This window comes from Eupeodes corollae, chromosome 1, assembly GCF_945859685.1.
Source record: "Eupeodes corollae chromosome 1, idEupCoro1.1, whole genome shotgun sequence".
Lineage (NCBI taxonomy): Eukaryota > Metazoa > Arthropoda > Insecta > Diptera > Syrphidae > Eupeodes > Eupeodes corollae.
The window spans coordinates 181788171-181814190 of NC_079147.1; the positions used below are offsets into that span (position 1 = coordinate 181788171).

Genomic DNA, 26020 nt, shown 5'->3' on the forward strand with positions numbered 1-26020 from the left:
AAGGCTTTAGATAAGGCTTGCTTGCTTCTTCAATATCGTTCTAGAAAGAATTGTGCAAAACTCAAGCGTCAACACTAGAGGCACAATTTTCCAAAGGTCCATCTAATTACTCGGATACACAGATGATATTGACATAATTGAAAGATCAAAGCGTGAAGTCAGTGGAGCCTTTTGGAGCATTGCAACGGAATCAAAGAAGATGGGTTTAGTGGTCAATGAGGGCAAGACCAAGCATATGCTGTCATCAAAAAAGGGACACTGAACAACAATTGAGTAGTAAACTCCTACCCGAGCATCTAAAATCACCATCTATAAACCAGTTATTATTCCGGTTCTCATTTATGGCCCTGAGGTCAAGAGCTTGTCAAAGAAAGATGAGAGCGTCTTAGTATGCTTCGAGAGAAAAATTCTTAGGGTGAATTTTGGTCCCGTAAGCATAGATGGAGAATGGAAGAGAAGATATAACGACGAACTGTACTTGCTGTACAGCGACACTGACCTAGTTAACAGAATTAAAGCCCAACGGCTTAGATGGCTATGTCCTGTAAAGCAAATGGAAATCAACGCTCCAGCCCGGAAGATCTTTGAATCCAATCTCGAGGGATGGCGCTGTATAGGAAGAACATGACTCCAGTGGCGCACGCAGGTGGGTAAAGACCTCAACCAACTTGGGACTGAACTGGCTGGAGACACACGTTGGTTGAGGCCCAGGCCCGGACTGCAGCGCCACCATAAGTAAGTAAGTAAGTACGTATTATCGTCAACGATTAAGGCCCATTCAAGCGTTACCGCCGAGCGCTTAAGGTCTATAATTACCGAGCAAATGTGTTATAATCATCTATATAAACCGGTATCCATAAAAAACCGGTATGCCCTTCAAAGGATTATAGTCATCATTATAGTCTCAAACGCAGTTTCTTTTACTTAAATTTAAAAATAGGGCAGCTCTACGAAAAACTCTATACTGACGAGTATGTATTTGATAAAATACAAAGAAAGTATTTATTGGAAAAACCGATGTAATTGAACTAAAAATTTGAAAAGGAAAAGCTGTGACATTTGGATTTGAATAATTTTTAGACGTACATTTTCAATTTTTCCAAAATTATTTACTCACGACGCAGGACTTTATTGAAGTAAACATAAATCGCCAAGAGAAACAATAATTCGCAATGATGTTGTTGAGAATTTTGTAATTATATCTTTTATATCATTTTTGATTAAAAATCTTTTAAAAGTAAAAAATAATCTTTATGATGATAAATATGTACGTACATATGTATGTGTCCACGTAAAACTTAAAAAAAATTATCTTTTTATCGCATTTCACGTTAAAATATTCACTTTCATTCTTTTAAAACTATTTTGCATTTTTTCTCAACTGTGTCCTTACTCTATTAACATTCACAGTCCAAAGCAAAAAAGGATCCATTTTCATAAATTGCAAAATTTCAAATTCCCACAAAATAACCCGTTTTCACAATTCTCTTCTTCTTTTTCATTTTCTTCATCTCGAATACGAATACAATTTTTGCATTTTATAAAATAAAAAATGTAAAGTACCGTGGGAAAATAGACAGATTTATCCTTTTTCCTCTCCGCATGCACATATACATACGTAACGTAGGTAGGTATATAACTAACTGTAACGGCATTATTTCAATTTTCCAAAAAAAAAGAAAACAAAATACAGAAAACAGTTATGTCTCTCTTATTGTTCTTGTAGAGTTTTTCACTGTGGTGAAAAATGCATTCACCATTGATGATGACGATGATGATGATAATGGTTATGGTGGTAGCGAATATTCGCTATAAGTTGACAAAGTTAACTTAAAACTGAGAAAATCGCTTGGATTATCCTCCGTCCTGGTCCTGGTGTATCATATTTTAATAACCACCCCAGCCCTTCATTGACCAGAAAATGTATAATATTCAATCCCTGACAAAATTCCTCTCAAAGTACATAAAGTCTGATGCGGTTTTGCTTAAATAATTCGACTCATTTTTCCTTGTATAAAATTGTCAACGCTCAGCGCCTCAGCGGTTATAACTCCTTAAGTGGTCCTACAGAAACTTCTTCCATCATCGTATCGCATTAAAAGCGTCTAAAACACTAAAGTGACTCTTTAAATAATTAAAAACAGTTGAAAAATATCTACAAGGATACACGTCCACCCACAAGGCGTGCAATCGACTTAAAAACACTCAATATAAATTATATTTAAATTATCAAGACTATATACTCTTTGTTACACACTTACCATCTTTAATGGAATATCGAGGATTCGACATATCGACTTTTGTTTGATTCTTAATCCAATATATCGTTGGCTGTGGATTTCCAATTGCCTTACACTGCATAACAGCCGTATGACCAACTTCAATTACTCGAGTACTAGGTCCTTGAGTGATGACTGGAAATCCTGGGGGTGTCTTGTCACCTGAAACAACGTAAAAAACAACATTTAATTATAAATTATCCTGACAATATAGACCTCTTTAGCGAAAGAAAACGAAGGAAGAAGAATACTTCTCAGGATCCTTCAAGGACCTTTTGTATTATAATCTAATAGTTATCTTTCTTTTTAATTTGTTCTTTGTGATTTTTTGCTTCTTAAAGATCCTTGAAGGAACTTGAAAATGTGATAATTTCGCATAAGGAAGTGTATTATCCTTTCATTAGTTGTAACGAGAGACACACTCGACTAGATAGATAGAGAGAGAGAGCTATATACATGATAACAATGAAATAACACAAAAAAAAAACAAAGAAAGTTGTCGTATAAAAAAATAAAACTGCACCGTTAATGGGATACTCCTCATTGGAAACACACACAAAAAGAGGAAGTAGGTACTGCAAGGCACACACATAGTGATAGAAAAAAGGAATCAGGATGATGAGACCAAACACAAAAAAAGACACCCATCAGCCAAAGGGAAAACAAAAGACCCACTTGAAGCACGAATATCCTTGCTCAAGGAGGAGGATATATTCACTTGACTCGTCGCTCGTTGTCGTTCGCCCATAATAAAAGAAGAACGAAATGAGGAGGGGGGTTAGGTGGATATATAGATAGACAGATGGGGAGACCATCACAAACTGCGCGCCGCCGTAAAGGACCAACGATAAATCAGGAAGTCGTTTTTTTTTTCTAGAAGAAAAATTCTATACTCTGCTGTGTGTCGATTGCTCTTTTGGGGTTATTGTTGTCACTTAAAAGGCCAATTTACCCCCTAACTCACTCCATCTCCTCCATCATATACCACCGACCGAGGATGGAGAGGAAGATCAGAGGGGGTAAATGTATATCATCAAATGGGGATTTACAACTGTGTTTATTTGACTGGACACAGCGAGAGAGAATATAGGATTGGGATAGATTGGTTGACGGGGGGAGGAGAGAGTATGTATGCTAGGGGATAAAGCGTTACATTTGAAAATTGGGTCTGAAGTGGCGTGGGTTTCTGGTAATTGGGTGGTAATTTGTTAGGGATGACATATTTTTTTGTCTTTGCTCTTTTTTTTTGTGCTGATGATGCTGTATGGGCCATGGCCCAGCCCAGCCTAGCCCAGCTCAGGCACACCAGAAAATGTTCTTCTTCCAGAATGAAAGAGTGGTCTATAGGGACTATTATATTGTGGATAGGCACTTTTTTCCTTGATTTTTTTTTTAAGTTGAGCCGAGCTAAGGGAATATGAATGACATTGTACTTATGTGAAGAATGAGGAATTAACAAACAGAAAAAAAAATGGATGAGGACAAATGACAATAAAGAGCGACAGAAATGCCTTTAAAACACAACAGGATGTGAACACATATATAGAATTGCTTTGGACCGAAAAATGGACACATACATATATCTACAAAACACTGTCAAGGGAATCAACAGTACAAAGTATAGAAGATATTGTTAGCGGGATGCTATTATGTGCGGAAGTACATACTTGTAAGTTTAAGTATAGGGACTCAAGGACATTTTTTTGCTTGGCTACTACTTAGAGGAGTGTTGGACCATGTTCTAATTTCTTTTATATATTTAGAGGGCTAACAAATCTATTTATACAAGAACTAAGAAGCTTTCAAGATTCATTGTTTTTTTTTTTTATTTAAGTTAGGCGTAAAATATTTTGTTTTCATACGATTTTTAAGCAATCGCAATTCTTATGGAATCTATAATGATTATGAATGTTGGGGCTATGATATCACTAAATGTACTTCTTCAGAACTGCTTACGCCACACTGAAAAGCCTTAACGAGAAATCGCAAAAAACAAAGCTCTGGAAAAAAGTTTAGTTTAACAGACAGTCAGTTTAGAGTTTGCGTCAGTTAAAGGTTGTAAAACACTTATCATACAACTAAAACCTTGTTTGACTTCAAAAATTATAAAAATGTATAATTTTTAGAAGTCAGTCTATTATTAAATCACTAAGTTGTAGTCCCATTATCTTTTGAACAATCTTTAGGTTAGTTTAGGGTAATGGGCTGGCAATTGATGACGTTTTCACTGCATTTATATCAATGTACCTTTTGATACCTTGAAGTGTGTAACTTCTCTTAATGTCTTCGACTTGTTTTAGTTTATTTTTTTAACTTTTAATATTCCTACAATATTTTCATTTTGTTTTGGTGTGGACGCTTTGAGAAACATTTTTGAAAGGTTTTTTGTTGGTTCCCATTGATAGTGTTGTGTTTTATTATCTTGACTTTTCTTTCTACCGCATCTTTCTCAAAATTTATTTTTTCGGAAATTTCAGCCAAAGTAAAACTTTTTTGATTTTATTTTGGAAATTTTCTTGTTGATTTGAATTTTGTTCGACATTTTATTTCGACCTATTCAAATCCAATAACTTACTTTCTACCAAGCTATTAAGCTTGGGAAATAAATAGAGTTTCTCATTTGGAAAGTGAAATAAAGAAACATTTCATTAATATTTCAGAAATGTTTCGCAAGCGTATAGGAAAAATAGAACATTTCGGAAACATTTCTGAAATGTTTCTTAGTTTCTGTAATGTTTCTTAAATGCTTCTTTGGTGTGGGCGCAACTTTATGGAAATGGCACAGCTGAGCAATATTCGACTTTTTTTGGTATTGTACAGCTAATAAGCTTGCCGTACAATGTTCCTCATTTTGCAACGCATGATTGGCAATTACTCTAGATTAGTATTCGTCTTAATTCTACAAATAGACTAATCCACTGAGATAAAAATGAGCCTCTTTATTATTGATGATTTTCTTCGAAAATTGATAATCCTCTCTTGAAATTTCTTGCCATCATTCTGACCATAAACGATGCTGGAAATGGTGAAGAGTCTTTCCTTCGTGAGTCGAAGAAGTATATAACTTTAAATTGGCAACACTTTTTTAACTGGTGGCCATTTTGTCAGCTATTAAGTGATTTGTTTTTAGTTTGGTTTTACATTTCAAGAATCAAATATTAAGGCGTTGAAAAGGTCAAAAAGTCTTAAACAAGATCAACGTAGATAACAAACTAATCTTTTTCTTTAGCGATGCAGTTCACTTTTGGTTGAATAGATGATCGTCAACAAAGAAAACTTCAGTATTTGGAGTAATAATATCATAACTCATGTGTATGGTTTGACACTGTTGCATCAATAGAAACTGGCTGTATGGTGTGCGTCTTTAAAATACTGGCCAGAGCATAACAGTCAATGGCAACCGCTATATAGCCATAATTACTGACTTTTTCGTTATTCTATTGAACAACCACGTTTATGGTAATCTCGTGACTTACCCGTGAATTGGCCTCAAATAGCTTAGGATGTAACACCGATTGACTATTATCAGATAAGTCGAAAGGATTTACCTATCGCAGGACAACATTTTCGGCTTTTTTCAAATATACGGCTAAAAATGTTGGAAAAAATTATGAAAAATTTGAACTTCTGATTAAAAAACGTTCGAGGCGGTCATGTGTCAGAAATCATTTTTAAATTATCTCTTGAATAAAATAAATTTCATGGCAATTTAAAAAAAAACTACAAAGTTCTATAACTTCAAAAACTAGGCTTCAAAGCGTGTCAAATTCTATCTCTGACAGCCACTCCAACCTAACTTAACTAGAAATAAGGCATTTTAAGAACTTCATCCACTTCTGTGTTCCACTCTAAATTGAACTTGAAAGCAGAGTGGTTATTGTGGTCGATTTTAAGTGCTAGTATCCTTTTCAAAATTGCCGTACCGTGATAAGGATCTTTTTTAAAAATCTTTTTAAATGCCAGACGAACATTCGACGTTTAGACTTTTGTTTTCTAGTTGTAACTTCCATAATTGACTCGAGTTTAAGTACTGCCATCTTCATTTCATCAACTTTTTGCTTTCTTAGATTATTGTGTTTGACACACCATCAAATTTAAGCAGGTTATTCAAATTTAAACCACGTCTCTTCTTCATTCCACACGAACCCACTATAATTTTATCCTTTCCGATACCAACATATTCCTTTTACCTTTTTTGAATATGAACGAACATCATTGAGACAACAAAATCAAAAAATTTACATGTGTACCCTTCAAATTGTTATGAGAGTTCTTCACAACATCTGTTCGACACATCCTCAAAGTATTAACTTGATTTTTTGGGAACAAAAATATTCAAAAAAACAACAACAAAAATATCCTTATTTTAATATCCTTGTACGCAATGGAAAGTGATATTATATGTTAATTTTTTATTTACCCTAGATACATATTTGTAGGTGGGATAAAAGAAGCCTACATACGTCATTTCGATTCTGTAGGAATATAGACCTTGCAAGAATATTTTTCTCTCAAACCAAACCAATCTGTAGTTGGCATCGGCAAAAGAGACCACAAAAACCGCGTTACACCTTATTCCTACAGCTACAGCAGAGTTGTTCTACTTTTGCGATTTTCGATACACGTTGTATGCAAAAAGCCAACAAATTGGCATATTTTTTCCCTCGCACGACGACTATGATGTCTACTCTGACTGTGATATTCTCCCTGCGGCGAACCGCTCGCCGCTCACCGCGCGTAAGTAAAAAGCAAAGTCAGAGTTCTGCTGCCACATAAACGCAACTCGCAAAAAAAAAATCATGTAATGTAATGTGTAAAATATTTTCCAACAACATTTTTGGTCTACCTGTCGACTCTTGCCACTACTCTTGATGCCACCTGCCATCATCATCACCATCACCACCACACCCACATTTTCATTTTCACGGGAGTCATCTCATTTTGACAGAACATTTTCATTCTACTGTACGTTCAGATTCAGAGGGCGTGTAAAAAGGGCTTCTGATGATGTGATGTGAACGGTTCTGACGACGACCGACGGACGGACGGACGCACGTTACGGTCTTGGTGATGATGGCTGAGAGGAAATCCTAGTGTGTGACCCATTTTCACTCCTCCATATACCTACCTCCGTACATTTTGCCCTCAAACTATAAAACTTGGCGAAGCTAGCAGTCCATTTAACTGACATTAGTTTGCGTGGGTACAGAGTAGGTACCTATAGAACACCACATGACGGGAAGGGTAGGTTGGGTATGGTGGATGTATACTAGCTAGCCTTTAGTTCACTTGAAAGCTGGCTTGAGGGATTTTGTTATTTTGTTTTGGTGTTTATTTTTCGTTTTCGCATATACCTATGCTATATTGTTGGCCTCCGCTTTAAGCGGAATGTAATAGACTTCCGTTTTATACCCCTTTACACAAATTTTGTATATTGGGTGTGGCAAAACGATGAGTTAAGTGCAGAAAAGACTGAGGTAGCTTAGGTAGTGTGTGTCTTTTAGACGAAAAAGAGAAGAGTTTTAAAACGAAATAAAGCTGTGGCGGCTGGTCGACGGCGGTGGCAATGGCGATAGCGGCGGCGGCAGCAGAGGCTATACAAAGGCTCTGTATAGTATGTTTTTTTGAAGCTTTAAGTGCACAAAGTGTTTTGGGCTTAAAAAGTTTACCAAAACGTTCTGTGATGTGTGTTTTGAGTGGTGGGTTGAGGCAGGAACAGGAAAAGTGTATTTTTGAAGTTTGTAAGTAATTTACGCCCCAGACATGTTTTCTCGATAGGACAAAACAACAACAACAACAAAAAAGATACGTTGCTCTCTGCCTTTATGCCTAAAGCTATGCGAAGTTGGGTAATTTATCCTTGGCTATTGCTAGATACGTAGGTACCTACATTTACATTATTTGTTAAACTGTCAAACTGAATGAAGTTTTGTTGACTTTAGAGCTGTCTCCCTTGTCAAATTCAAAAAGATTGGCAGCTTAAAAAGGATGTTTAGAAATACCTATTGTGATGGATGTAATGTTAGCATAGCAGAAATTTATAGAGGAAGGAACACTAAAACTTTAATAATAATTTAAATAAAAATATGATTGATTTACTCTAAATTTAGAGACACATTTGAAAATAGCCTTAAAAGAGGTAAAAGGGGTAAACTTGGACAATATTTGTTCTATACTAGTGTTTACTTCAATTTGAGTGAAGGTATTATTTAATATAGTAATTATCAAAAAGGTTTGAATATTTTATAAGTTTCTTAAAAAGGGTGAACATGGGTAAATGACTTGCAAAGAATTTCTTTTCCAAAAGATTTGTTTTAAGGAACTGTAAAAGCATAAAATGATAAGAATTTCAAAACCATTAAAATTGAATGCAAGGTATAAGGGTAAGAAATAAAAATAAATTTATAAAAATGAAGATAAAAAAGTTTTAAGTCAATAACTTTCATTGTTTCAAAAATACTTCAGACGAAAACCATTTTTTTTGTGATGAAATGTTTTGAGTTGTTTTGTTATTTGTAAAAAAATATTTCACATCTTTCTAAGAAATAAACGTAAAGTTAAAGGATTTTTTGAAAAAATGTATCAAATGTTAAAAACAGTTTTGGAAGATGAAATGTTTAACCGCTGTTACGATTTTCGATTCGAAGATGAAATTTTTAAATGGTCCTTGTTTTCTTGTAAAAGAAAACTGTTGCTGGTTTTTTTTTTAATTTCACAAGATGTCAAAAACGTCATTCCTTGATGCATACAATTATTGTTTTTCAAGTAACATTTTTTGTGTTCAAATTATAAGGGGTGACCTAAATATTTAACGTTTTTTGTCTATTTTTGATACGATTTAACTGAGAACTTCTATTATGACAGTCCAACGCACTAACTATTACGTCACAGGTACTACAAATTGAAGGATCGTTTTCTGGAAAAGTTCTAGTCTGAATTTATGACAGGCACAATTTGGCGCCTACACCAGACAAGCGTATTCGAGAATTGGCCGAAGAAATGTTACAAAATGTAGCTTTATAACAAAAGTACCAGACAAATTTTTTAATTCCTTCTCAACACATTTCATTTCAAACATTATTAAATTAGACTTATTAGCTATGGAGTTAATGTGTTATGAAAATTTAAATTCTCTATCGAATAAAACGGCTAAAACAGGCATTTTATTTTCGTCGATAATAATATACCCCCAAAGCATTTAATTACAAAAAATTACAGAAACCTCATAGTTTCACATTCTTAAACGTTGAGAATTAGACATTCATTAAAAAAAAACAGTCAAAAAACAAGTTAATTTCACAATTCTTCACAATAGCAAGAACTTGAAACAGTTTTAAAAATTGCAAGATCGTTGGCATGTAGAGTAGAGTGCTTTAACATGAAAGTGAATCGTTTATAAATAAAATAAAGAGAATAGGACCTAAATGACTACCTTCTGGTATTCCAGACTTAATTTCGAACTTGTTTGATTTGCAACCATGGAAAATAAAACAGACAATGATGTATCAAAAAAACACAGCTTCCATAATTTAACAAGCAAAACTCGATGTGAAAGTTTGTTACACGCCTTACTGAAGTCAGCGAAAATTCATTCCAATTGTTTTTCACTTGAGATTGAGTAAGTGCTATTCTCAGCTAGTTCCATTAAAAAAGTGAATATTTTTGTAATGAATACTTTTTTAAGGCTTTCATTTTTACTTGTCCAATGTTAGCAGCCTCAATGTGACAACGATATTAACGTATTGGAATATTTATAATAAAACCTCTTAATGAAAAAAACCTTTTTTTTCACCAACATTAAACAGACAAATCTCATTTTATGTTTTTTTAGTTTTGTTTAATTGATTTTTAAACACCAATTAAATGCTGATTATGAGCTTAATCAGGAATACCTATAAACCAAAATTGTTGAGCTTTGCAAATATAGAGGTCAAAATTTACTGGAAGAATAACAGATTTTCTACCATTAAGGTTAAAATTGTATGCAAAGCACACAGATTTGCAGCTTTACTAACTACTTTGAGAAATTTTTAATTTCAAATTCTCTTAAAGCGTTGTACCTAACCTCTAATACATCAACAATAAAACACCGTTTAAAGACATCTAATGTTGAAATAAATTTAAGGCAATCTTCTCATGCTCCTTCTTCTTTTCTCGCACTTTATTTCTGTATCACTTTCCTCTTTCAATCTGCTTTCTGCTAGTAGGTTTGCAGGTAGTGTGATTTCAACTATCAATCAACAATAGTCGAACGTGCAATAGCTTTTAAAGCGTTCGAAATAAGCAACTGTTTCAAACAGAAATTATGGTTTTGGCAATAAATTTTATACCCATCTGCAAACTGGCTACATATATAAGTATGTGTATATAAGAACATAGTGTTTTGAGTATTTTCAAAAATTTAAATCACCGCAATAAATCCTTCCTTCCTTCCGGATAGGTATGTATGTAGGTGCTCGTATGTATATATCTACGCCAGCCATTCGCATAAGCTTCTCTAACTTCAATTTCATCTATATTATCCTTCGATCCCCGCACCCTCAGGGATTTATCCACCACATCAGAGGATCAGCATATATATATGTATACATATGCGATTATATGCTCACATCTCCATTATGAAAAATTTACCATTTCTCACAACATGTCGGCAAGTTGCTGATGTTATGCGCTAAGGCTGGCCGCTTCGCTTCAATAATACTTATGCTGATACGTGTATGGAGCTATTAAATTTGCTCCTAGTAGTAGGAACGCGTGAGTCTGGAAAATACCAGCTTTCAAAATTCATCCTACCATCCTATACATAAGGCATCACCCAAAACCCCGCTACATATATCAGCTTCGAGTCGAGGACACAGACCTACCTACCTACTTTAAGATACAGCAACATCACAAATCGACATCATGACTGCCATAACGACGACAACCAACGACAACGAGAACGCCAACGACGACTACGACTACGTAGACGACGACAACGATACCTAATGTGAATAAAATGACTCCAGGAACGGATTCTATCAAAAGACTTATTACAGAAAAAAAAAATTAAATATGTAATAAGTATGCACACTTGAAATAATTTTTGAAAATTTGTTCGAATTCTTTTTTTTTCTTACTCGACAGATTTTCTGAAAAAGAGTACTTAAACTTTCTCCACTTCAAAAACTCCATCCATATTCATATTTCGAATCAAACTAATGAACTGCATCATGTTGGTGTTGATGTTTATTCTGATGAGTTTGAGTTTGGGGGTGGTAAAAAAGAGAAAAAGGCAAATGATGGGATCTTCACACGTACGTGCTGATGTTCATTTCAAAGAAATAATTAATAAATATTTTGAGAAATATGTGATTTAAATCAAAATCTCCGGTAATATGAACACAGAACAAGAATTTTCAACGAAACTGCAGAAAAGGATTTTCAAATGGATTCTTCGAATGCATTTTGTGCAGAATTTTTTTCGCGAGAAATGAAATTTTAAAGTTCTTTAATACTCTTTTGTATTTTCACATAAATTGAATTAATTCAAAGTTGAATACTCAAAAAAGACAAATGTTGGAATTCACTTTTTGTCCTTAGCTCCTTAATTTTCGAGATTCTAAACTATTTACAAATATGTTTATTTTAAATAACAGTTTTCAACGAGAAACGAGAAACGAGCAACAATGTTATTTTTAACCTGAAGCTATCTTCAAAATCTGAATATTTGTATATTCTGCTCAACACAATCATTTCCACACTTGCAGAAACAGAAATGTAATTTTTTCGGAAAATTTAAGAAACAATTCTTTTTGGAAAATAGAATTGTTTTTTTTAAATTTTTTGTTTTTAGTCGAATCCCAGACCAGAACTTTGTAAGTGGAAAAAATTTCTAAAGATATTCAAATTTTTCTTTAAAAAATAAATATTTAAATTTTGTTGTGTGAAAACATTTTGAAGGGGTTTAAGTTTTAAGATTTATAATTTTAAAGAAGTTTTATATTATATCTTAAGGAAAAAATGTAGTGTTAAGATGGCTGATTGGGCTTACTGACAAATTTCAACTCCTTGCAATGAAAGTATTGTACGGAAACCATTATATACAAAATGTTCAAAACTTGTTTTCGTGTTCTATATGTATCTAAAGAACAAAGAGAGATGTCGACTTCAAATATTTTTGTTTAGATAATAACATCAAGACGTGGTGCGGAAAGAGCTTTTAAAAAATTCCTTGGAAGCGCTTTTTTATGGTACAGCAATTTAAAGCAAAGTAAAAAATATGATGTACTCAAAATATTTCGAGGAAAATCAATTTTTCTCTTCACAAAATGACTTCAAACAGAATTCAAAATAAATTCAACTTAACATTTTTTAATGAGTTATGTAAACAGAAAATAACTAATTGAAACCTTAAAGCAACAAATAAATATTTTTAAAACGATACAAAATTACATTTTTAAGAACTAGTAAAATGTTTGAAATACCCTATTCAGCTTAATAAAAACTCTAGTAGATTGTGTCATAATCACAAACTTTTATGAAGTTTGAATATGCACCTCTAACTTTTAATTTCTTCATAGAGCCCTAACGTTAGGACTAGAATTAGTACTCAAATCGATATTAACTTATGAATTAACACAAGTACTACAATTTAGTTTTAGCGATTTGGAACCAAGTATTTTTTAGAATTCGTTCCTAATCAACAAGTTAGAACCTGGTTATTTTACCAGTTGTTAGTACTCGAATCGGTACCTTTTTATTTCTTCACAGAAGTACTAGACTATGGCTTTGTACAGTTGGTACCGAGTACTAGCAAGGATTGGCGTATTTTCTGGTGCAGCAAAATCGATAGGCTTGGACGTTAAAACTGAAGTCAAATCAATTTTTCGAATACTTTTTTTTAGAAATACAACATTTTTGCTTTGCCTATTACGAGCATTCAGTTTTTTGGATTTTCAATTATGTTTCAAATATCGATTTAGTTTTTGGCGGCCAAAATTTATATTTTACGATTTTTAAAATATCGAAAACTATGACATTTATCAACACAACGACATTTCATGTCTGCACGTACCTTTTAATGTAGCTAATTGGACACATGTACATACGCAAACACATCTACAAAATATCATGTGTATTAAAATGACAAAAGTTCAAAAAATTTTAAGGATTGCATAATTCCATTTTTTTATAATAACACTCAAGGGAATATTACTACCCTTATTATCCAGACACAGTGTGAGCACTAATAAAAGGAGAGAGGGTTTGAAAGGAGATGTCGGTAAACATTGGTTTTAAATTTCTGAATATTGCAATGACTTTTAAAAACAGAGTGTGGTAAGGCATTCCACATTCGCGTAGTACGGCTAAAGAACGAATATCTGTATTTGACAGTACGGCCGAAGTTGGAATCGAGGGTATACTAATGAGAATTCCAAGATGCGCAAGTGTTATGGTTGAACTATTTATGGCTATTTCAGACAAGAAACCTTTCGACGGTGTTCGAGCTAAGTAGATAAACAATGATGATATTATCACCAATCAATTTAAATGCTCCACGTCCAAAACTATCCAAGATGCAAAGTAAGTTGCAGATGCACCAACCCAGAAGATGGGAGTTATACTCAATTTTTGGACGTATCTATATAAGTCTTGTAGATAACAGCCAGATCCGAAGGGTTGAAATATTTATTGCATCGCTTAAGAAACCAAAAAACAATTTGCGGAATTTTCGGCGACATCGCGTATGTGATCGTTCCACAAAATATGGTTGGTGACACACATACCAAAAATATCGAGATGTTCTATCTCATTGATGCAAGTGCAATCTATGGATAATGGCAATGAGGGTATATTTTGCTTTAACGATGCAAGACAGCATTGGGTTTTCGAAGCATTAATTTTCACGCGATTTTTTAATCCCCATTGTACAATGTTGTTTAGGTCGGAATTCAATGAAATTATGTTTTTTTTTTCGTTGCAGTTTCACATCCGAAGAAGAGGAATGTGAGTCTGAAAACGAATATGGAAAGCTAAGAGTACTATCGTCAGCGAAACAATGTATTGGATTAGATGTTGTAGACAGGAGATCATTAATAAAAATAAGAAAAAGTGTTGGAGATAGAACAGAGCCCTGGGGACACCAGCGTTTATTTTGGGGGTTTTTAGACTTGAATCCATCTCATAAAACTTGTATTGAACGATTCGAAAGGTAATTTTTAATCGAATGTACCAGGGATTCATGAAAACCGAAAGCACGCATTTTCGATAAGAGAGCCTGATGCCAAACCCTATCAAATGCTTTTGAAATATCAAGTGCAATAATCTTTGATTCTCTAAAACTATGTAAAAATTTGTTCCACTGTTCGATGAGATAAATCATGAGATCACCAGTGGACCTATTGCTTCGAAAGCCGTACTGACGGTCGTAAAGAAGCTTCCGTTCTTCAAGACATTTCTTGACCTGATAATTAATCAGCGTTTCGATGTCCTTGCAAAGAATGGACTTAAGTCCAATCGGTCGGTAATTATATTGTGAGGAAGATTCGACTTTTTTGGGAATAGGCTAGACAAATGCTGTTTGCCATTCGCTTGGAACGAGACCTGAGGAGTAAGACAGATGAAAAAGCTTACGCAGTGATTTTGCCAGCATTGAAGAACACCTCTTCAGAACAATAGCGGGGATACCATCCGGGCCAGCGAATTTATGAATGTTGAGATCTTTAAGAACTCTCGTCACAGTACGAGTGCGAAAAAAGATTGGTCCAATAGGCCAACTGTGGAAAGGTTGGAAGTAAGGATGGAATGGTACTCGCTGTGATGTGCTGTGGTGTTTTTTTTTGTATTGTATTGATTGATGGGTGATATGATTTTTGTTTGTTGTTTTATTTTGATTGTATTTATTAGGTATTATCTTTTTTTTTTTAAAGCTCTTGTTTATTTGTAAGTTTTGTATTATTTAGAAAACTTTTTTGTTTATTTTTGTGTAAATGAGTAGGTAAAAAAAACGAGCACTGACACAACAGACAAGGCACAATACAGGGGCAACCTTCCCCATCAATGGTTCACTGACAACTGGACGAAAATAAAATTTAAGCAAACAAATCGCAAAAATATGCCAGCAAAGAAAACATTCATCAAGCCCTATGAAAACTTTTAATTTTGATTTATTAATTTTGACTTTTGTACTGCTGTAAATATCATGTATATTCTGTAAAACGCCACTTCGGTGTCAACATCAAAGTAAGAAACTGGGTTGAAAAATTATATCGGGTCCTAGTGATGTGAAGAAATGTAGGGGTGCTAGGTTTTTGGTAGGATTACGAGGATTACGTATCAGGCGTAGTACCTTTCCTAGCTAGACTGGGTACTAGGACAGCTTAGGATAAATGAGAAGAAATTCGGTGTATGAGAACGTATGAATATAAGTTTAAAGTTCATAGACGTATTTGGAAATACTCCTGCAATGTTGCCTATAATGCAGCTAACACATTTTTTAAGTTTACCAGTAAAAGTATATGTTATATTTCTAAACTTTAATTCAGAATTGTATCTTCAAAAAATTATTATTTTTATCGGTTTTATTATCAAATTATAGAATTTTAACATTTATGATCTAAAATAAATGCAAGACTTAGTTTTTTAAAGTATTGGAAATGTTAAAAAAATAAATTTGTATTATTTGCGAGAGTGAAACTCTCCAAAACAAACTCGTATATTTTGTGGTACCCTTTAAGTTTTGCACAAAACCCAGACCCCCCTTGAAATACAAGATGTCCTTTTTTGACAACGCATTTTTAATAAGGTAAACTTATTTCTATTGCAGTTAATGAAAGAATAGATTAAGATGTTGTTAGTGCAAATGGTTGAAATTTAACAAAATCAATTTTTAACTTCTACCAGCTTTAAAAAGAACCGACTTTTTTGAAAGAAGTAATGCTTTCTAACCACCTACTTCTTTTTTTTTAAGAATAGAAGTGGTCTTAAAAAAAATAATGGAATTGCAATTAAAATGCGAATTATCTCCACAGAGTTCCAATTTCTTAATTTCTCATAGAAAGCTTTTGTAATTGGACGTTTCAAGGTTCCTAGAACCTTTTAGAGAGATGTCTATGAATTGTTTACAAACGTTCTTACGTCCGTTTGAGAACTTTATATCATCGAGCATTTCTCAAAAATCGTCATAGATATCGACTTCAAACACATTTTGCTTCAGAAATAAAAATTTAGTCATAAATGACTTTCAATTGTGTGAGTGTTTTTTTTATATAACAAAATTAGAGTACCAGGTCCTAGTGACGTATAACTGTTTAAACCATACTAGTGTGGTTTCGGTGTACATATCATGTAATTCAGGCCACAAAGAGTTGGTGATCATCGATATATAGCGACTGCCATCAACTTGTTCGATGACACCTCCAAGCCAAGTCAAAGATGCTTTCAAATAAAGAAACGGCCCTGATTATATCTCATATACAACTTGTCCACTTTTATTTTTTAATTTTAAAATCGAACCGGTTTTAAAGTAAAACCGTATTTTATTTTAAGAAATAAAAACCTTCAAACTAAACATTGATTTTCGAATAAAATATCTCTATTTTTCCATATGCAAAATATTGTTGCTAACTTAATGTTAATTTTTGAAAAAAGAATTGACAAAATATTATTCATTATGCTTTCATAAACTTTTAGAAATATCGACATACGGAGGAACTCAGAATTGGAAAATACATTTTACTACGAATAGGAAGTTTCTTGGAAGAGAATTGTAGGAATTTTTGTATTACATCAAAAATATTCTGAGAAATATTTGTCTTTATTTGGACCGTTTCTTGGAAAAAAATGTTATCTGATTAACGTTTAATTAGACCCAACGTCACTAGATGCGTTACTGGGAGTTTGCAAGATGTAGATATTGGAACTCTTGCTTGGTCTACTATGAGCTAAGAAATAAATACCATTTAACAAATTTGTAACAGGAACTTGAAGAGACATTCAGTGGCCTAAGATTCGGATCACGAAATGGCAGAAACCCTGTCGAAGGCATTCTTAAGCAAATAACTACTATATGTTTAATTCGTTAAGTTATCTTTGAACTTTTTATTTTAAAGATATCAATAACAAGCATTTACGAAATTTAAAAAACCACAACTTTTTAAAGTAAGCCACTTTTTTGGTAACTCAGTTTTTAAAAAACAGATATACAAATAACATGCCCACTGTGATTTGTATAGGGGCAGTTTAAAAACTTCCAAAAGTAAATTATAAAGAAATGAACATTTACCAGCAGGATTTCAGGACTAAAATTAGTATTTTCTTAATGGTCCATGTATTTACTTCTACCACTACTTAACCATACCTACTTTTGTTCAAAAACTCTTCGGTGATATCTTTACACTTAGTCCAAAGTTCACGGTTAGATTTTAGTACTTATAGTATAGAATTAACCATGCCCATTGGAAGTTAACAAACAAAAGCTCTAAAACTCGAGTTTTTCAAACAATTTACTTCACAAAAGGGCTTAAATGCTTTAAGGTACTTAAAGTGTCTAAGAAAGAAAGAAGAACGAAATAAAATTCAAAAAATTACAATCGAAATATAAAAATAAAATAATAAACCCTTCTCTTCACAAGACACAGTCCTCGCTATACCATAACGCAAGGCCCCTATAAATAGGGTATATTATGATCTCTTAAACCAATAAGTTCATCCCTGTTTTTACTCGAACTCCCACCCATCACATCAGGAGATAACCCAGAGAAAGATGCTAAAAATCGACAGACCGACAAGAGTATAAAAAAGGTTTTATCCTATTAACTTCTTTACGCATACTATGCTATACATCTACCTACAAATGTTGTCCTTCTTGTACAAGTATATGCCAAAAAACGCAGATGTGTCTCTAGCATTCTTGGCTCGGATGAGTATGTCAGAGGATCGATTTAAGGACAAATATATAAGCACACATAAGAGTGGGATGTATAGAATGTAGGTGTAGTATTGCTACAATGTTGTATGCCAAAAACTCAACCATCCGGACAAGGCTAATGGTACTATTTACCTTGTACATTCTGGATGATGGTCTTCTTTACTCGCTGGTGCTCGAGAGCTGCTGCTGCATGGATTTTGTTGTTGACTCTACGTGCTGAACGCGCTTGCTTTTGCTTTTGCTTTTATGCTACTACTCTACGGGTACTACCAATATCGTCCTCTTTTGTTGTTAAGGTCTATATAGCATGCACACATCTGTCTATAAGTCTCTGTGTACTGTAATATGTATGGTGTGTTGGATTCGCTTAATGGGACTGCACATAATAATAATTCCGACATAATATTCTACTAGAGAGATGTCCAATCTATACCTCTATAGACAGAGCACGAAAGAGGACTCATATGCTTAAAGGGTTTTCTCTAGATGGCTTTACCTCGATGCTTTTCTTTCTTCTGACCGACCGACTAACCGACAGTCCAGGTTCTAACTATCGCATCCCTCCTTGTAGATACTTCTACCTATGTTTATATTCCTTGTCCTATTATGTTATAGCTTGAATATTAGACATCCAAAAGGATATGGCACAAATCTCTTCTGCATTATTTATTCGAATTTTTAATTAGCAAAGATATAATACGAATCGAAAGAGATGCGAGATCAGATGAGATGAACGTATACAGAGTACCTACACCAATATCGTTGTTGTTGTTGTTGTTAGGATACTCTATGGGTTTTGTGGTCGTACCTTACTTGCGTTCTATATATGCATGTATTTATGTCCTTATTTGTTTGTAATCCTGTACGCTTTTACAGCTGCTTAAGATGAGAATCTTGTTTGGTCATTTATGTTGCCAATTTATGACTGGATGTAGATATTGTATGTGTGTGTACAGACTATAGTAGGAATACATTGGTTAAAGAGAAGATATAACTTTGCAATATTGTATGCCACTTAAATACCCTAACAGTAAATTTGCAAGGATGAAATTGTCGAATTGGTAAGGATTTCTAACCAAAACAATCGACCAAAAGGTACCCGAGTCTGAGTCAGCGTCTGTTACTGTTTAGGAAGGGTCTTGTAGATGGCCTAGAGGGATATTGCATTTGCCGGGGAAAGAATTTGCAAGCATTAAGTGTAAGTGGTAGTTAGTGAAGTGTCTGGATGTGATTGTTAGAAAATGTGGTTTCGTTTTTGTTTTTGTTTTTGTTTTTGCGACTGATGAGAAGAGAAAAGTCATTGGAAAAGTGTTTGAAGCACACAACTTAAACTTAAATGTCTACAAAAAAATTATGTGTAAAAATGCATTTGACACCATTTTTGAAGTTCAAAGGCAGTTCTCAAAAGATGCAATGACAAAATGTCCACAAATACCCATCAATAGTTTAAGTGCATTGGAAAATACAGTTTTTTGAAAACACCGCATGTAGCTTTTATTAATTAGAGAATTTTACATTTTAAGTCATAAGCAGCGTGTAAAACTTTACTAGCACATTTTTCGATCAACGGCCAAATTTTGGATATTTCAAATATTTGTTTCGACAATTGTAAAAAAAAATGCAAAATGCCCGATTCTTAACAAAGCAGACACTTGAAATAGCCGCATGTAACAGCATCTTCAAACTCGTCTGTTTGTGCAGGATGACCTTGGATAGTTCGCGCTGCTCCATAAAAGCTGGACAAAACTTGACCGAATTTGTCGATGTCAAAAAAGGCTTTGGACAAGGTGATGCGCTGTCATGCGATTTCTTTAACATCATGCTTAAAAGAAGCTTGGACTATGATTACAGCGAATGAAAGCACCTTGAGTCGTTTTGAGATAAAAGTTCTTAGTATGATCTGAGGTTCCCTATGCATTGGAAGTGATTGAAGCAGAATCCGAACCTTGCCGCAGGATAAGACTGAGTCACATATAGCTCATGGAAATCAATCCTTCGGCCTTTGAAACCACGCCCAAAGGACAGCCCAGTAAAGAAAGACCACATATCAGGTGGCACGCACAAGTGAAAAGTGACCTTACTCAACTTGTAGTGCGCAAATGGAGACATCTAGCTAAGGACTGACGCACAAGTGAAAAGGACCTTATTCAACTTGCAGTGCGCAAATGGAGACATCTAGCTAAGGACTGAATTAGATGGAGAAGTATGTTGAGTGAGGCTCTATAGGTTTGTAGCGGAACTTTACGTTAGTAAGTAAAGAAAAAAACTCAAAGAATCCTTCCTCAGTAATGCTTAATCAACTTAAAAATGTTTGTTCAGATTCCTCAAAATCCATTCACACCACTAACTGCATTCTTCTTCCCAGAATTTGTGTGTATAGGTTGTTTTTTTTTTGTAGTGTAAGCTTGAAATTCTTAAAGTATGTTCTTGCGACATGTCGAGTCGTACAGCTATTTTGGTTTTATTCTGCACCATGCATCAGAACAAAAAGGATTCGTCATCCTTAAAGTTAGAATACACACAAACTTATACTCACTCAGTCAACCACATTCACTAAATATAAAAAATATAAATTTATATGTGTATGTATGCGTGTATAGGAAGAAGAAAATGCAAGAAACCATATGTGTTCGCATTGTTCGGTCGTATTGGGTCATGATAAATGAGTTTTATTGAAAATCGCTAAAGCGAATTGATGCGGAATACGAAAGCCACCATATTACATCCCCTTGTTATACCCTTTCTACCTATCTATCTACCTAACTACATACTTCCAAGCAACCTTCCTTCTTCCCTTGATTTGTCTTTCCTCTCCCATCCTAAAATATAAGGTTGAATAACAGATCGTTGGGGGTTTTAGTTTATGGGTTTTCGTTTTCGGGACTGGAAGTTCCATTCTTCTTTTTGTGTGTCTACGAGGAGTGTATGGATGTAGATGGATGTCAAAATAAAGGTATTGGTATGTGTGTGCTTGACTAAATTGTCGTCAACGAAGAATAGTGAGTGCATCGACGTCGTCTCCGTCTCGGTCTCCGTCGTCGTTGGTTCGTTCTCGTCTTTGTCGTGGTTTGAACGAAAACGGGAAGAAGGCTTCATATGTCAAGTGAATATGGCATAGAGGGTATATTATAGATGTCAGGGGCTTGGGAAGTGCATTTGTTATACCAACGACATCTATCTTGTTTTTGTTTTTGACATTCTAAAGGAATTTCGTCGCTATAATATAATATAGACCAAAACCCGTATATATATAAAATGTAGGTATGTCATAGAATGCCATCACACAATGACGATGAATAGGTGAAGAAGTTGGAAGTGATTTATTATTTTCAACTTGAATTCAAGGATTTAGAAAGTGATGGGCATGTATGCGAGTTAGCTGATGGCGAAAGTCCATTTTTAGTATGGTTTTTGTTTTTATTTTAATGTCAAATGAAATTTACTGCAAGTTTGGATTTTCTTTTATCAAAAGAAAACAAAAACTTAATTCGATGCGGGAGAGATAAGAATTTTGAAAAGACTGACCTCGTTGTTGAAATATTGCTCTACTCTTATTACTGACCCTTGTCATAGAATGTTTCCTGTAGAACTTTGACACTTCAATGAATACTGCCTTGTAAAAAATTTTAAATGCTTGCCTCAAAAATGCAATTTTCAATACTTAACATACTTATGATTTTTAGAGATTTTTGCTCACGGTATGGAAAGTTATTTAAGGTGAAGCCTTAACGACAATTAAATCGTTTTTTAAACATTAATCTTAATTGTAGATTGTATCAAGATAAGAAAAGCCCAACAACAGTGTTAGGAAGAGTTTAGTTCTCATTGCAATTAAAATATTTTAAGTGGTACACTTGGGCGTATACGTACTATTTTTTTTATTGAATTTAAATTTAAATTTAAATCAAATTTGTATTGCTGAACTTAATCTGGTTATTAACTTGAGTATAAATATTAATCCCTGATGTACAGGGTCTTTCATTAGGAACTTTTTTTTGTGCGTAAATCGAAAAAAAAACGTGAACAAAATATTTGTTTGAAAGTAGACATGTTAGCTGAATATTTATTTTGGGTCGGTTTTGGAGAAGAAGAAAAAACTTTCTTGTGTGCCCAGAAAAGGGATAGAAATGTACTTTCATGAATTTCCAGGTTTTTTAAAACTTTTTTTCTATGAAAAATTTCGCGAAAATTACTCTGAACTTGCTGAAGTTTCCCTGCTTTTTTTTGTGCACAGGATGTTGTTACGTTAATTTAAATAGAATAGGAAAAAGACACAAAGTGTGATTATATTTTTATAACTCTTAAAAAGCTATAGAGGGAAATATTGAGTGTCAAATGTCATCCGGGCATCCTGAAATTTAATTGACAATCTTAATGTTGATGAAGATGATACTGCCTACCTTCTTAAGTACTACATTTCCTTGCATCTTGATAGCTTGTTTCTTTTCGAAATGAATATTCTATTAGGAAACAAAAAATACCAACAAACGGAAGTTATCCATTTCTAAGATATCCTCTTGTTATATAGTTGGAGCTCTTGTATTGTGTGTGTCTATTTCATTTCCTTTTACATTCTATACACTATAGACGAGAAGGTAACTTCCTTTCTCTGTTCCATTCATTCGAAATCTCATTCTGTGTTCTTTCTCTTTTTAAATTGATTTCAATTTGACACATAAAAAGGATATCGTATCGTCGTCCATGAAACTTGTTATACTAGTGCAATAGTAGTAGTAGCAGTAGTTTTCATCAAGTGTATATCTTTATTGCACTTCATGTCCTGTAAGTGTGTCTATAATACTAAACTAAGCAAGGAAATATATCCAGTTGCAAACAGAGAAACATATAAACAAATACAGCAACAACAAAAAGAAGGCTTCATTTCGTTATCATTTCATTTTAATGCTTCTTTAAGTGAAGCTCTGTAAGAGGATTCTCGTTGGCTTCACTTGTCTTCTTCTTCGTCTTCGTCGTAGCTCCAGTTCGAGCTTCTTCTTCTTCATGTTGATGGTTTCATCTTTTTTTTCGAATTGTCTAAATGGCTGTCTGTTTTTTACAGTTGAGTTCTCTTCGGAAGTAGAATCGACGTCTGTCGTCGTCTTCGTCATTGCGTCAGTGTTTTGGAAAATCCGTCTCATCTTAGAATAAGAAAACCTACAACACACAGTATACTGTTACCCTTCAGGAGTTGAGAGTAATATTTGATGATTTTTATCTTGGTTTTGTTTTGGTCCTGGACAAGCGACGACTATCACTGCGTCCCGTCGTCATAGTCGTGCTGCATGCTTTGCACGAGTAATCAGTGAAACGCATTTTGTGAAATTCGCTTCCGTCGCGTCGTCGCCGGTGCTCGACAAGTAGTTTTTGTTGCATACTTATTTGTATTTTTATTTTTATTTCTATTTTATTTTTGTTTTGTAAAATTTTATTAGTTGGATAGAATCCTGCAGCAAGGATAACAGATAAAACCATAAAAATACATGAGAACTGGATTACATTGGCATAGGATATGAAAGGGAGTAGTCGTCTCGAATCCAAAGAAGGAGGCGCTCCGCTGCGGCGCTGGCTGGCGTTGCTGACGGTAGACATCTAGTAGTTGTAGCGAGCTAGTAAATCCTTAACTAAATGGAAGGAATATGCTTTTTCGTCCTTTTTCTTTTTATTGTGTCTATCATTCTGTGCTACGAATCCTTGTGCACTGTTGCAGTTTGCAGTGCAGACGACGACGGCAATGATGACGGTGGCGACTACAACGACGAGAAGAAGGAGGACTTGATACTGACATTCGGGTGGCGTATGCTTTAGTAAAAGTGCTGAACTGCTGAGATGGACAACACGGGCCAGGGCCGGCATGGAACTCTGCATTTTGCCTTAAGGCAAACGATATGCTTCTAGATTGCCATTGCCTGTAGGTATTCCGTATACATTTAAGCAAAATAGCAAACGATGGAAGTCCAACTGACATGATGATGGGAAAGGAGGGAAAAACAGAGACAGAGAGAGTAGGTAATGAAATTTTACTATGAACCTGATTCTGGAACTTGAGCTGGTGATGGTGCTAGTCGTGCAAATGCACGTGGATTCTAGAAAATGGAGAGTGGCTATGGCTGCTGAAACTACTTCTCATGGTTAAAAAGAGACGGAAAGGATATGAAATTCTTTCAAATGGTTGGATATTGTTTTGAATGGGATCATTCGGGCGTTTTTAGTTCTTTTTCTTCATGTTTTTCACTTTTATTTTTATATAAATAAAATCTTATACATACAAAAGTGCCTCTTATATGTTTGTGAATGTAATGGATAGTAAATTGTCTAGGAAGCATAGCATACACTTATGTTTAAAGCAACGCTATACCGCAATATTTGCCAACTGGTTTAATCGTTTTTTTTTTTTGTTTTGGTCTTAAGTGTGGATTTAAGGACTGCAGTGTGGAAGTATCCTCTGCTAGAGTTTTAACGAAGTGTGTCTCATCTTTTTCTTTTTTTCACCCGCTCCTTGTCTAGTATAGTCTAGAGTCTTTTTTCGATTAAGTTTTATCATTATTGTATTTTTGTTTGTCCTTTTTTGTTTTTGACAGAAAAGGAGGTTTTAATTTTTGATGACTCGGAGGAAATGAAACAGTTGCCGTTGTTTTTTGCTTTTTTTTGTTTTTGAGTTCTTGTCGTTAGAAGGACATGAATATTTACTTACAGATTTTTTGAAAAACTTTAAGCAGATTATTCGGTAAATTAAGTTTGAGAGTGGAATTTTCGTTTGCATGATGATTCCTTTGATTTTGATTCTCATAAGCATTTTATGGTGTTTTTAATACCTTCATAAATGAAGAGATTTAACATAGAAATGGTATGTTAAACTGATTTTTTCTTTGATAACCTGGACTCCGGTAAATGAATTAGAAATCGTTATTAAATCGGTTTGGGAACCATTGTTTTGGTAGTCAGTGATAATAAGGGTACACATTAAAGGGTTTTCAAAAATGAAACACTTAACAATGAGCATATTGTAAAAGCTGCCTCTGTCAAATTTGCTATCGTTTATTCGGACTCTTTTGCCAAAGTAGAATAAATAAAATGTTGGTGCTATTTTTCTGGGTTTCTATCTGGATCAGATAGAATATGAAAAGGCGTTAGTTCCTATTGTCAAAGAGCCAAAAATTGGTCACAAAGCCAAAAAATTAAAATCGAAAAAAACCTTAAGCTAATTTCGTTACGCTAAAATAAATTTTAAATAAAAGAACGCCGAAGTTGTTAATTGTCATTTTGGCCAAAAAAAGTTTTTAAATTTTTATTTGGATTTTATGAAATAGATGTTGGGCCTTGTAACATCTACATTGGGCATTATGACGCTCATGATTTATAGCGTTTCATATGTCATATGACCCACCGAAATATAATCCAAATCATAAAGTGACATCAGGACCAAAAAGAGAAACGTTGTAAAAAATATCAGTCCAAACAAAATGTCATAATGCCTAAATTAAGAAATGTAAAACCCAACATTTTGTATTTATGCTCTTGTTTTCGGGCCCAGTTGTATGACCAATGAGAAACTATATGACAAAACGGATCAGTAACCTATTGACGCTATAATACAAAGGCACCAGTGGCAGTGGGTTGGACTCAAGCTTCGAGAGAGTATTGACTATTTTGCAGCACAGGCAATGCAGACACTCATTCAAAGAAGACAGAAGAGTCGCGAGACTAAGAAGCACGAGGAGATGAACAGTCAAGATTTGGGAAGAGCTTGACCGAGTTCAAACACATCGCCGAAACTAACCACGATGGCTCGTAAAAGTAGTTGGGACCATATGTCCTACTATAGGGATCATCT

At 34.3% G+C, this 26020-nt stretch overlaps 1 protein-coding gene across 9 annotated transcripts in view; it reads right to left on the reverse strand.

Annotated features, from left to right (window-relative positions):
* The window catches only part of LOC129943354 (tyrosine-protein phosphatase Lar), a 421011-nt gene that overhangs the window by 131267 nt on the left and 263724 nt on the right, over nt 1-26020 (reverse strand). For all 9 annotated transcript variants that reach the window (XM_056052723.1, XM_056052721.1, XM_056052724.1 and 6 more), the window contains one exon: nt 2262-2441. In XM_056052723.1, coding sequence (XP_055908698.1) covers nt 2262-2441 — 180 coding nt within the window. The remainder of the gene's footprint in view (nt 1-2261; nt 2442-26020) is intronic.